Here is a 13,126-nt window from a genome sequence, read left to right as displayed (position 1 = left end):
ACACAAGCTAATCAGGTTATACCCAGCCCATGTCCCGCATTGGGCTCACAGTCTTAATCCCCATTTTATAGATGAGGTAACTGCAGCCCAGAGAAGTGAAGTGACTTGCCCTTGGTGACAGCAAAGAAGCGGAGGAGCTGGGATTAGAACCCAGGTCCCTGTGACTCCCAGAACTGTGCTCTATCCACTAGGAATTCCTTTGCAATTTTCAAACGCTATACTCACCCCAAAATATAGTTAGTCCTTTAAATGGAATGACATTTCATTCTACATCCAATACAGTCATCCTGAAAATCATTAGATACCCTAAAACTGCCAGGAACTCCATCCAATTGAAAAGGCCCTTCCACTCCGAACCAGTTCAAGAGAAACTCTGATGACCAATTGATTTAAAAGCAAAGCCACTAGAAAAATTCTTCATTTAAGTGAGAAAGGAACTTTGAAGCCACTGCTAAAACACTAACTTGATTGGATCTCTCTCTCTTCAAACATTTGCTTATCTTGCTTTGTAATCTATCAGAAGCCAGAAACTTCTGTACAATTAGATAGTGACAGGATAGCTTGATGAACAAAAAAAAGGAAAATATAAATTGTGTGAGAATAACCTTTTCCTCGACCAGATTTAAAGTGAAAGCAATTTTAGGCTCTGCATATATGCAGTAAATCAAAGCTACAATGAAATGATAAAAATAATAATAACTGCAGTATTTGTTAAGCACTTATTATGTGCCAGGCACTGTACTAGGCTCTGGGGTAGGCTTAAGGTTGGACATAGTCCACACCGCAAATGGGGCTCACATTCTTAATTGCCATTTTACAGAAGAGGTAACTGAGGCCCAGAGAAGTGAAGTGACTTGCTTAGGTCACACAGACTTGTGGTGGAGACAGAATTAGAACCCAGGTCCTTCTGACTCCCAGGCCAATGCTAAATCCCTGCCACATCTTGTCACTTTTAGCATCAATCAACTGTATTTACTGAGTGCTTACTGTGCAGAAAACATTGTACTAAGCACTTGGGAGAATACCATTATAACAATACAACAGCGTTGGTAATAATAATAATAAAAATAAAATTTTGGTATTTGTTAAGCACTTACTATGTGCCAAGCACTGTTCTAAGTGCTGGGTAGATACAAGGTAAACAGGTTGACCCACATGGGGCTCACAGTTTTAATCCCCATTTTAAAGATGAGGTAACTGAGGCACAGAGAAGTGAAGTGACTTACCCACAGTCACACAGCTGACAAGTGGCGGAGCCAGAATTAGAACCCATGACCTCTGACTCCCAAGCCCGTGTCTACTGAGTCACGCTGCTTCTCCCTGCTCCCTGCTCCCAACATGCTTACAGTCTAGAGGAGCGGAAAAACAGGCGATCTAGCACATCGAGCTCTGCTTAAGGGCAAGGCCCCAAAATGGCTTAATTGTTACCGATGGTGTGGAAAAGGTACTTCGTTTGCGACTGCTTTTATACTTATTACGATGCATTAATAGAAATAGAAGTCATGAAAATTAAACAATCCGATCAATTCTCCTATAAATGACTTTGTACGATGAAATGGGGAGGGGGGGAGAGAGACAGGTGACACTTTCCATCCAAATGCCCCTCAATCTGACCCCATTCCTTTGCACCTCATCAAAACTCTTGCCCCCTCCCTTTTTCCCTCCTTAACAGCCATCTTCCAACTGTTTGCTCTCCAATGGCTTCTTCCTACCTGCTTTCAAACATGCCCATGTCTCCCCTATCCTAAAAAAAACCCTCCTTTGACCCCACAGCTCCCTCAAGTATCACCCCATCTCCCTCCTACCAATTCTCCTCCAAACTCCTTGAGCGAGGTGTCTCTACCCACTGTGTCAAATCTCTCTCCTCCAGTTCTCTCCTTGATTTCCTCCCATCTGGCTTCCTTCCACCCCCTTCACTCCACAGAAACCACCCTCTCAAAGGTCACCAGTGGCTTCAACTACCACCTCTACACGGACGATACCCAAATCTACATCTCCAGCCCTGATCTCTCCCTCCCTCTGCAACCTCACATTTCTTCTGGCCTTCAAGACCGGAGGTCCTCCCATCACCTCAAGCTTAACATGTCCAAAATAGAACTAATCTTCCCACCCAAAGCCTGTCCTCCCCCCGACTTTCCCATCCCTGTAGACGGCACCACCGTCCTTCCTGTCTCACAAGCCCGTAACCTTGGCGTTACCCCTGACTCTCCTCTCTCATTTGACCCACATATCCAATCCATCCCTAAATCCTGTCAGTCCGACCTTCACGACGTCACTGAAGTCCACCCTTTCCTCTCCATCCAAACTGCTACGGTGTTAATCCAAGCCCTTCTCCTATCACTTTGATTACTTTTATCAGCCTCCTTATTGACCTCCCTGCCTCCTGCCTCTCCCCACTCTGGTTCCTACTTCACTCTGCTGCCCGGGTCATTTTTCTACAAAATCGTTCAGGACACGTCTCCCCATGCTTCAAAAAACTCCGGAGGTTGCCCATCCCCTGTCACATCAAACAAAAAAAAATCCTTAGCATTGGCTTTAAAGCAGTCGATCCCCTTGCCCCCTCCTACCTCACCTTACCATTCTACTACAACCCAGCCCGCACGCTTCGCTCCTCTGGTGCTAACCTTCTCACCGTGCCTCTTTCTCGCCTATCTCGCAGCCGACCCCTGGCCCATGGCCTGCCTTTGGCCTGGAACGCCCTCCCTCCTCAAATCCCTCCCTCCTCAAATCCGCCAGACGATTTCTCTCCCCGCTTCAAAGCCTTAGTGAAGGCACATCTCCTCCAAGAGGCCTTCCCTGACCGAGCAAACACCCCCCTTTCCTCTTTTCCCACTCTCTTCTGCTTTGCCCTGACTTGCTCCCTTTGATCTTCACCCCTCCCAGCTTCAATGCACTTACGTACATAGCTGTAATATTTATATTCAAGGCCATCTCCCCGCATCTCCCCCCCGAGACTGTAAACTCATGTGGGCAGGGGATGGGTCAGTTTACTGTGTGCTCTGCTCTGCTGTGTACACAGTAGGCGCTTAATAATACGACAGTGAGCAGAATGAAGGAATAAATGAAGGAAAAGTTCCAGACAGGAAAAGGGACTCATCTACATGACTGTTTCAGGAGGAGATACGAACCCCAGTAGGCCCGTGATTAAAGAGTAACTCCATAAAATGGACACACCTCAAGTAGTCATCGTATACCAGTGAAGTCTGAGAACACCAGATCAAAAAACAAAAAAAGTACGCTTGGGATGACCTCATTTTACAAAGCATCTCTCCTACCTGTCATTAACCATCTCCAGGGCATATCACACATCTCATGTTATTCAAGCCAAACACTTCAACCCCATTTTCAAGGCCCGGTAACTCCTACTTTTATTCCTTCACTCAGTCGTATTTGTTAAGTGCTTCCTGTGTGCAGCGCACTGTATTAGGCGCTTGGGAAAGTACAGTACGACGATAAACAGCGACATTCCCGGCCCACAACGGGCTCACGGTCTAAAGAGGGGGAGACAGACATCAGAGAAGCAGCGTGGCTCAGTGAAAAGAGCCCAGGCTTGGGAGTCAGAGATCATGGGTTCGAATCCCGGCTCTGCCGCTCGTCAGCTGTGTGACTGTGGGCAACTCATTTCACTTCTCTGGGCCTCAGTTACCTCATCTGGAAAATGGGGATGAAGACTGTGAGCCTCACGTGGGACAACCTGATGACCCTGTATCTACCCCAGCGCTTAGAACAGTGCTCTGCACATAGTAAGCGCTTAACAAATACCAACATTATTATTATCAATATCTACAGGACTGTTGAACTAACCCTGGCATTGGCCCCTGGAGCTTGATGCCTGCAGAGCCAAGGTGTCTGCTGGCATTTAACTGCCAATGAGACTGGTCCTGAGCACGGGTGGAGTGCTATCTTTTCTAAAATCCCCATCTAGACTGTACGTTCCTTGAGGGAGGGGAATGTGCCTCTTTATTGCTGTATTGTACTCTCCCAGGCACCTAGTACAGTGCTCTGCACACAGTAGGCGCTCAACAAATGACTGAATGATTACAGACTGGCCTACAGGGACCAGCCAGGCCCCTCCCCTGCCCTGGGGGAAGCTGACAAGGCTCTTTGGCCCCCTCCATTCATTCACTCTTTCAATAGTTTTTATTGAGCGCTTACTATGCGCAGAGAACTGGACTAGGCGCTTGGAGCGTACCATTTGGTAACAGAAAGAGACAATCCCTGCCCAATGATGGGCTTACAATCTAATCGGGGGAGAGAGAAGGACAGAAACAACATAATCACGATAAATAGAATGAAGGGGATGGACACCTCATTAACAAAATAAATAGGGTAATAAAAATATATACCAATGAGCAGAGTGCTGAGGGGAAGGGAGAGGGGGAGGAGCAGAGGAAAAGGGGGCTTAGCTGAGGGGAGGTGAAGGGGGGAGCAGAGGGAAAAGGGGAAGCTCAGTCTGGGAAGGCCTCTCGGAGAGGTGAGCTCTCCAGCTTCTCCTACCATAGTCCATTTAATAATAATAAAATAACGATATTAGTTAAGCCCTTAGTATGTGCCAAGCACTGTTCTAAGCACTGGGTAGATACAACAATAATACTAATAATATTGATGGTATTTGTTAAGCACTTACTATGTGCCAAGGATTGTTCTAAGCAATGGGTTATACACAATGTGATCAGGTTGTCCCACGTGGGGCTCAGTTTTAATCCCCATCGTATAGGTGACACAACTGAGGCCCATAGAAGTGAGGAAACTTGTCCAAGTTCACATAGCAGACAGGCGGCGGAGCTGAGATTATTATTATTATTAATAATAATAGCAATGGTAATTAAGCATTTACTAAATGCCAAGCACTGTTCTAAGCGCTGGGGTAGATAAAAGGTAATCAGGTTGTCCCACGAGGGGCTCACAGTCTTCAACCCCATTTGAAAGATGAGGTAAGAAGAATCAGCATGGCTCAGTGGAAAGAGCTCGGGCTTGGGAGTCAGAGGCCGTGGGTTCTAATCCCACCTCTGCCACTTGTCAGCTGTGTGACTCTGGCCAAGTCACTTCACTTCTCTGTGCCTCAGTTACCTCATCCGGAAAACGGGGATTAAGACCGCGAGCCCCATTGTGGGACCACCTGATTACCTCTTGTATTCATTCAGTCGTATTTATCGAGCGGTTACTATGTGCAGAGCACTGGACTAAGCGCTTGGAATGGACAATTCGGCAACGGATAGAGACAATCCCTGCCCAACGACGGGCTCAGAGTCTGAACGGGGGCAGGCAGACAGCAAAACAAAATAGAGCAAAACAAGTTTCCCTTGGGAAATACCTTGTATCCCTCCCAGCGCTTAGAACAGCCCTTGGCACATAGTAAGTGCTTAAATGTCATCATCATTATTATTATTAATAATGTTGGTATTTGTTAAGCACTTACTATGTGCAGAGCACTGTTCTAAGTGCTGGGGGAGATACAGGGGAATCAGGTTGTCCCACGTGAGGCTCACAGTTCATCCCATTTTACAGATGAGGGAACTGAGGCCCAGTGAAGTGACTTGCCCACAGTCACACAGCTGACAAGTGGCAGAGCCGGGAGTCGAACTCATGACCTCTGACTCCGAAGCCCAGGCTCCTTCCACTGAGCCACGCTGCTTCCCTGAGCAGCTATTCCCTCAGCTATTAACTGAGGCCCAGAGGGGTGAAGTGGCTTGGCCCAAGTCACACAGCTGACAAGTGGCGGGGCCAGGACTAGAACCCATGTCCTGTGACTCCCAAGCCCGTGTTCATTCATTCATTCTTAATGAGCGCTTACTGTGTGCAGAGCGCTGTCCTAAGCGCTTGGGAGAGGACAACTCAGCAACAAATCTCTGCCCACAAGGGGCTCACAGAGAAGCAGCTTGGCTCCGTGGAAACAGCCCGGGTTTGGGAGTCAGAGGTCACTGGTTCTAATCCTGCCTCCGCCACTCGTCAGCTGTGTGACTGTGGGCAAGTCACTTCACTTCTCTGTGTCTCAGGTACCCCATCTGTAAAACGGGGATGAAGACTGTGAGCCCCACGTGGGACCACCTCATCACCTGGTCTCCTCCCCAGCGCTCAGAACAGTGCTTTGCACCTAATAAGCGCTTAACAAATGCCATCACTATTATCATTATTGCCCCTAGGCCTGGCTGCTTCACAAAGAGCTGCCTTAGATCCCGGCGGCTGGGGGAAGGGCACCTTGAGGCAGGGAGGGGATTTTTTGGAGGAGAACCCCTCCCCCCTACCCGGGACGCCCCTGTAAAATGGGGATGAAGACTGTGAACCCCACGTGGGACAACCTCATCACCTTGTCTCCTCCCCAGCGCTTAGAACAGTGCTTTGCACATAGTAAGTGCTAATACTTGTTTTGTTTCGCTGTCTCCCCCCTTTGGACTGTGAGCCTGTCCTTGGGCAGGGATTGTCTCTATCTGTTGCCGAAGTGTCCATTCCAAGCGCTTAGTACAGTGCTCTGCACATAATACACGCTTAATAAATATTACTGAATGAACAAATGCCATCATTATTATGATTACTGCCCCTAGGCCAGGCTGCTTCACAAAGAGCTGCCTTACACCCCGGAGGGTGGGGGAAGGGCAGGCACCTTGAAGGGGGGTGGGGGAGGTCTTTTGCAGGAGCATTCATTCATTCAATAGTATTTATTAAGCGCTTACTATGTGCAAAGCACTGTTCTAAGCGCTGGATAGGATACAAGGGTCATCAGGTTGCCCCACGTGGGGCTCACAGTCTTCCTCCCCATTTGACAGACGAGGCCACTGAGGCCCAGAGAAGTGAAGTGACTTGCCCAAAGTCACCCAGGTGACAAGCAGCGGAGCGGGATTAGAACCCATGACCTCCGACTCCCCACCCCGGGCTCTTAGGCACTGAACCACACGACTGTGAGCCGTCATTGGGCAGGGATGGTTTCAATCTGTTGCCCAATTGTCCATTCCAAGCGCTGAGTCCAGTGCTCTGCACAGAGTAAGTGCTCAATAAATACGATTGGGATGCTGCTTGGAGAAGCAGCATGGCTCAGTGGAAAGAGCATGGGCTTTGGAGTCAGGGCTCATGAGTTCGAATCCCAGCTCTGCCACTTGTTGGCTGTGTGACTGTGGGCAAGTCACTTAACTTCTCTGTGCCTCAGTTCCCTCATCTGTAAAATGGGGATTAAGACTGTGAGCCCCACGTGGGACAACCTGATTCCCCTATGTCTACCCCAGCGCTTTGAACAGTGCCCGGCACATAGTAAGCGCTTAACAAATACCAACATTATTATTATTATTATTATTACGATTGAATGAATGAATGAATTCCAAGGGTCGAGTCCAGTGTGCTGCATATAGTAAGCGCTCCATAAATACAATTGAATGAATGAATTCCAAGCGCTGAGTCCAGTGCTCTGCACAGAGTAAGCGCTCCAGAAATGCCACTGAATTAATGAATACCAAGCGCTGAGTCCAGTGCTCTGCACAGGGTAGGCACTCCATAAATACCACTGAATGAATGAATGAATTCCAAGGGCCGAGTCCAGTGTGCTCCATATAGTAAGCACTCCATAGATACGACTGAATGAATGTGGCTCGGTGGAAAGAGCACGGGCTTTGGAGTCAGGGCTCATGAGTTCGAATCCCAGCTCGGCCACTTGTTGGCTGTGTGACTGTGGGCAAGTCACTTAACTTCTCTGTGCCTCAGTTCCCTCATCTGTAAAATGGGGATTAAGACTGTGAGCCCCACGTGGGACAAGCTGATTCCCCTATGTCTACCCCAGCGCTTAGAACAGTGCTCGGCACATAGTAAGCGCTTAACAAATACCAACATTATTAATTCCAAGCGCTGAGTCCAGTGCTCTGCACAGAGTAAGTGCTCCAGAAATACCACTGAATGAATGAATGAATTCCAAGGGCTGAGTCCAGTGCTCTGCACAGAGTAAGTGCTCCAGAAATGCCACTGAATGAATGAATTCCAAGGGCTGAGTCCAGTGCTCTGCACAGAGTAAGTGCTCCAGAAATACCATTGAATGAATGAATGCATTTCAAGGGCTGAGTCCAGTGCTCTGCACAGAGTAAGTGCTCCAGAAATGCCACTGAATGAATGAATGCATTCCCAGGGCTGAGTCCAGTGCTCTGCACAGAGTAAGTGCTCCAGAAATGCCACTGAATGAATTCCAAGGGCCGAGCCCAGTGCTCTGCACAGAGTAGGCGCTCCCTAAATGGGGCCGAATGAATGAGGCGCCCCGGGCTGGGGGCCCAGAGGCTGCCTGGAGGAGGCGCCCCCCCCCCGCCCCGCCGCACACTTGGTCGGCTCCCAACTGCCGCTCTCCCGCGCATGCGCGCGACCCCCCCCCCGCGGCCGCCCCCCGTTTGGTTCGGCCCAGCGGGCCCCCCGGCCGTCAGCCCTGCCCCCCCCCCTCCCCCGGGCTCGTCCCCGCCCGCTCGTCCCCTCACCCAGCGACATATCAATCTTATCGAGGTCCTCCTGGCGGGGCGGTTTCCTCAGCGAGGCCGCCGTGCCCGCCATGCCGAAGCCGCAGCCGTCCATGGCGGCGGGGAGAAGGCCGCCTCCCTCGCCCGCCGCCTCCTCCGGCCCGACGGGAGCGACGCCGGGACAGCGCGCATGCGCCGCCGCTCGCGCCGCCGCCCGCCCACGCGGGGAGGGGGGGGGGGGGAAGAGAGGAGGGGGCGGCGCCAGCGGCCTCTACAGGCGGGAGCCGGCACTGCACCCGCAGCGGCCATTCCGGCCGCTCCTTCGGGTTTAGGGAGCGCCTACTCTGTGCGGAGCGCTGAGCTCAGCCCTGGGAGTGCATTCATTCATTCAGTACTATCTATGAGCGCTTACTCTGTGCAGAGCGCTGAGCTCAGCCCTGGGAATGCATTCATTCATTCAATAGTATTTATGGAGCGCTTACTCTGTGCAGAGCGCTGAGCTCAGCCCTGGGAATGCATTCATTCATTCAGTACTATCTATGGAGCGCTTACTCTGTGCAGGGCGCTGAGCTCAGCCCTGGGAGTGCATTCATTCATTCAGTACTATCTATGGAGCGCTTACTCTGTGCAGAGCACTGAGCTCAGCCCTTGGAATTCATTCATTCATTCAATAGTATTTATGGAGCGCTTACTCTGTGCAGAGCGCTGAGCTCAGCCCTGGGAATGCATTCATTCATTCAATAGTATTTATGGAGCGCTTACTCTGTGCAGAGCGCTGAGCTCAGCCCTGGGAATGCATTCATTCATTCAGTACTATCTATGGAGCGCTTACTCTGTGCAGGGCGCTGAGCTCAGCCCTGGGAGTGCATTCATTCATTCAGTACTATCTATGGAGCGCTTACTCTGTGCAGAGCACTGAGCTCAGCCCTTGGAATTCATTCATTCATTCAATAGTATTTATGGAGCGCTTACTCTGTGCAGAGCGCTGAGCTCAGCCCTGGGAATGCATTCATTCATTCAGTACTATCTATGGAGCTCCTACTCTGTGCGGAGCGCTGAGCTCAGCCCTGGGAGTGCATTCATTCATTCAGTACTATCTATGAGCGCTTACTCTGTGCAGAGCGCTGAGCTCAGCCCTGGGAATGCATTCATTCATTCAATAGTATTTATGGAGCGCTTACTCTGTGCAGAGCGCTGAGCTCAGCCCTGGGAATGCATTCATTCATTCAGTACTATCTATGGAGCTCCTACTCTGTGCGGAGCGCTGAGCTCAGCCCTGGGAGTGCATTCATTCATTCAGTACTATCTATGAGCGCTTACTCTGTGCAGAGCGCTGAGCTCAGCCCTGGGAATGCATTCATTCATTCAATAGTATTTATGGAGCGCTTACTCTGTGCAGAGCGCTGAGCTCAGCCCTGGGAATGCATTCATTCATTCAGTACTATCTATGGAGCTCCTACTCTGTGCGGAGCGCTGAGCTCAGCCCTGGGAGTGCATTCATTCATTCAGTACTATCTATGAGCGCTTACTCTGTGCAGAGCGCTGAGCTCAGCCCTGGGAATGCATTCATTCATTCAGTACTATCTATGGAGCGCCTACTCTTGTGCGGAGCGCTGAGCTCAGCCCTGGGAATGCATTCATTCATTCAGTACTATCTATGGAGCGCTTACTCTGTGCAGAGCACTGAGCGCAGCCCTTGGAATTCATTCATTCATTCAATAGTATTTATGGAGCGCTTACTCTGCGCAGAGCACTGGACTCAGCCCTGGGAATGCATTAATTCATTCAGTACTATCTATGGAGCGCTTACTCTGTGCAGAGCACTGGGCTCAGCCCTTGGAATGCATTCATTCATTCAATCGCATTTATGGAGGGCTTACTCTGTGCAGAGTACTGAGCTCAGCCCTGGGAATTCATTCATTCGTTCCATAGTATTTATGGAGCGTTTACTCTGTGCAGAGCACTGAGCTCAGCCCTGGGAATTCATTCATTCGTTCCATAGTATTTATGGAGCGTTTACTCTGTGCAGAGCACTGAGCTCAGCCCTGGGAATTCATTCATTCATTCATTCAATGGTATTTATGGAGCGCCTACTCTGTGCAGAGCACTGGACTCAGCCCTGGGAATTCATTCATTCATTCAGTACTATCTATGGAGCTTTACTTTGTGCAGAGCACTGAGCTCAGCCTTTGGAATTCATTCATTCATTCAATAGTATTTATGGAGCGCCTACTCTGTGCAGAGCGCTGGACTCAGCCCTTGGAATTCATTCATTCATTCAATCGTATTTATGGAGCGCTTACTCTGCGCAGAGCACTGAGCTCAGCCCTGGGAATTCATTCTTTCATTCAGTACTATCTATGGAGCGCCTACTCTGTGCAGAGCGCTGAGTTCAGCCCTGGGAATGCATTCATTCATTCAATAGTATTTATGGAGCGCTTACTCTGAGCAGAGCACTGAGCTCTGCCCTGGGAATTCATACATTCATTCAATAGTATTTATGGAGCGCTTACTCCGGGTCATCTTTCTGCAGGAACGTTCAGGATGTCACCCACCTCCTCAAATCTCCAGTGGTTCATTAATTCATTCATTCAATGGTATTTATTGAGCGCTTACTATGTGCCGAGGACTGGACTAAACGTTTGGAGCGTACAATTCGGCAACAGAGAGAGACAATCCCTGCCCAATGACGGGCTCACAGTCCAATCGGGGGAGACAGACGGACAAAAACAAGACAACCTAATCACGATAAATAGAATCAAGGGGATGGACACCTTATTAACAAAATAAATAGGGTAATAAAAATATATATAAAGAGCACAGTGCTGAGGGGAGGGGGAAGAGCAGAGGGTGGGGGGAGGGGAGAGGGAGCAGAGGGAAAGGGGGGGCTCAGTCTGGGAAGGCCTCTTGGAGGAGGTGAGCTCTCATAACAATAATATGATGGTATTTGTTAAGTGCTCACTATGTACCAAGCACTGTTCTAAACGCTGGGGCGGCTACAAGGTGATCAGGTTGTCCCACATGGGCCTCATAGTTTTAATCTCCATTTTACAGATGAGGCAACTGGGGCCCAGAGAAGTGAAGAAATTTGTCCAAAGTCACACAGCAGTCAAATGGCCCAGCCGAGATTAATACGAATAATAATAATAGCAACGGTATTTGTTAAGCGCTTACTATGCACCAAGCACCAGCCCTGGGTTAGATACGAGGTAATGAGGTTATCCGACATGAGGTTCACGGTCTCAATCCCCATTTGACAGATGAGGGAACTGAGGCCCAGAGAATAATAATAATAATGTTGGTATTTGTTAAGCGCTTACTATGTGCCGAGCACTGTTCTAAGCGCTGGGGTAGACACAGGGGAATCAGGTTGTCCGACGTGGGGCTCACGGCCTCAATCCCAATTTGACAGGTGAGGGAACTGAGGCCCAGAGGATAATAATACTACTAATAATGTTGGTATTTGTTAAGCACTTACTATAATAATAATGTTGGTATTTGTTAAGCACTTACTATGTGCAGAGCACTGTTCTAAGTGCTGATTACAGGGTAATCAGGTTGTCCCACGTGAGGCTCACAGTCTTCATCCCCATTTTACAGATGAGGGAACTGAGGCCCAGAGAATAATAATAATAATAATAATGGCACTTACTATGCGCAGAGCACTGTTTTGAGCACTGGGGTAGATACAAGATAATGAGGTTGTCCCACGTGGGGCTCGCAGCCTTCACTCTCATTTGACTGATGAGGGAACTGAGGCCCAGAGAATAATAATAATAATGTTGGTATTTGTTAAGCACTTACTCAGAGAAGCAGCGTGGCTCAGGGGAAAGAGCGCAGGCTTGGGAGTCAGAGGTCATGGGTTCTAATCCTGACTCCACTGCTTGTCTGCCATGTGAGCTTGGGCAAGTCACCGTGGGGCTCGCAGCCTTCACCCTCATTTGACTGATGAGGGAACTGAGGCCCAGAGAATAATAATAATAATGTTGGTATTTGTTTAGAGCTTACTCAGAGAAGCAGCGTGGCTCAGTGGAAAGAGCACGGGCTTGGGAGTCAGAGGTCATGAGTTCGAATGCCGACTCTGCCACTTGTCAGCTGGGTGACTGTGGGCAAGTCACAACTTCTCTGTGCCTCAGTTACCTCATCTGTAAAATGGGGATTAACTGTGAGCCTCACGTGGGACACCTGATTACCCTGTATCTACCCCAGCGCTTAGAACAGTGCTTGGCACATAGTAAGCGCTTAACAAATACCAACCTAACTTCTCTGTGCCTCAGTTACCTCATCTGTCAAATGGGGATTAAAAAACTGTGAGCCCCACGTGGGACAACCTGATCACCTTGCACCCCCAGCGCCTAGAACAGTGCTTTGCACATAGTAAGCGCTTAACAAATACCACATTTTATTTTATTTTTATGTGCAGAGCATTGTCTAAGCGCTGGGGGAGATCCAGGGTCATCAGGTTGTCCCACGTGGGGCTCATAGTTAATCCCCATTTTACAGATGAGGTCACTGAGGCCCAGAGAATAATAATGATGTTGGTATTTGTTAAGCGCTTACTAGGTGCAGAGCACTGTTCTAAGCGCTGGGGGAGATACAGGGTCATCAGGTTGTCCCACGTGAGGCTCACCGTGTTCATTCCCATTTGACAGATGAGGTCACTGAGGCCTAGAGAACAATAATAATAATGTGGGCATTTGTTAAGC

The 13,126-nt window shown here is 49.2% G+C and overlaps 1 protein-coding gene across 1 annotated transcript in view; it reads right to left on the bottom strand.

Annotated features, from left to right (window-relative positions):
* Positions 1-8,588, bottom strand: part of FYTTD1 (forty-two-three domain containing 1) — a 41,228-nt gene extending 32,640 nt beyond the window's left edge. Inside the window, exon 1 of the mRNA XM_029062039.2 lies at positions 8,442-8,588. Within this exon, the coding sequence (XP_028917872.1) occupies positions 8,442-8,535 (94 nt within the window). The 5' untranslated portion in view covers positions 8,536-8,588. The remainder of the gene's footprint in view (positions 1-8,441) is intronic.
* Between the last annotated feature and the right edge of the window lie 4,538 nt (positions 8,589-13,126).

This window comes from Ornithorhynchus anatinus, chromosome 1 (genome assembly GCF_004115215.2).
Source record: "Ornithorhynchus anatinus isolate Pmale09 chromosome 1, mOrnAna1.pri.v4, whole genome shotgun sequence".
Taxonomy (NCBI): Eukaryota; Metazoa; Chordata; class Mammalia; order Monotremata; family Ornithorhynchidae; genus Ornithorhynchus; species Ornithorhynchus anatinus.
The sequence above is the reverse complement of the archived record's forward strand: the minus strand, read 5'-3'. Positions and strand labels throughout refer to the sequence as shown.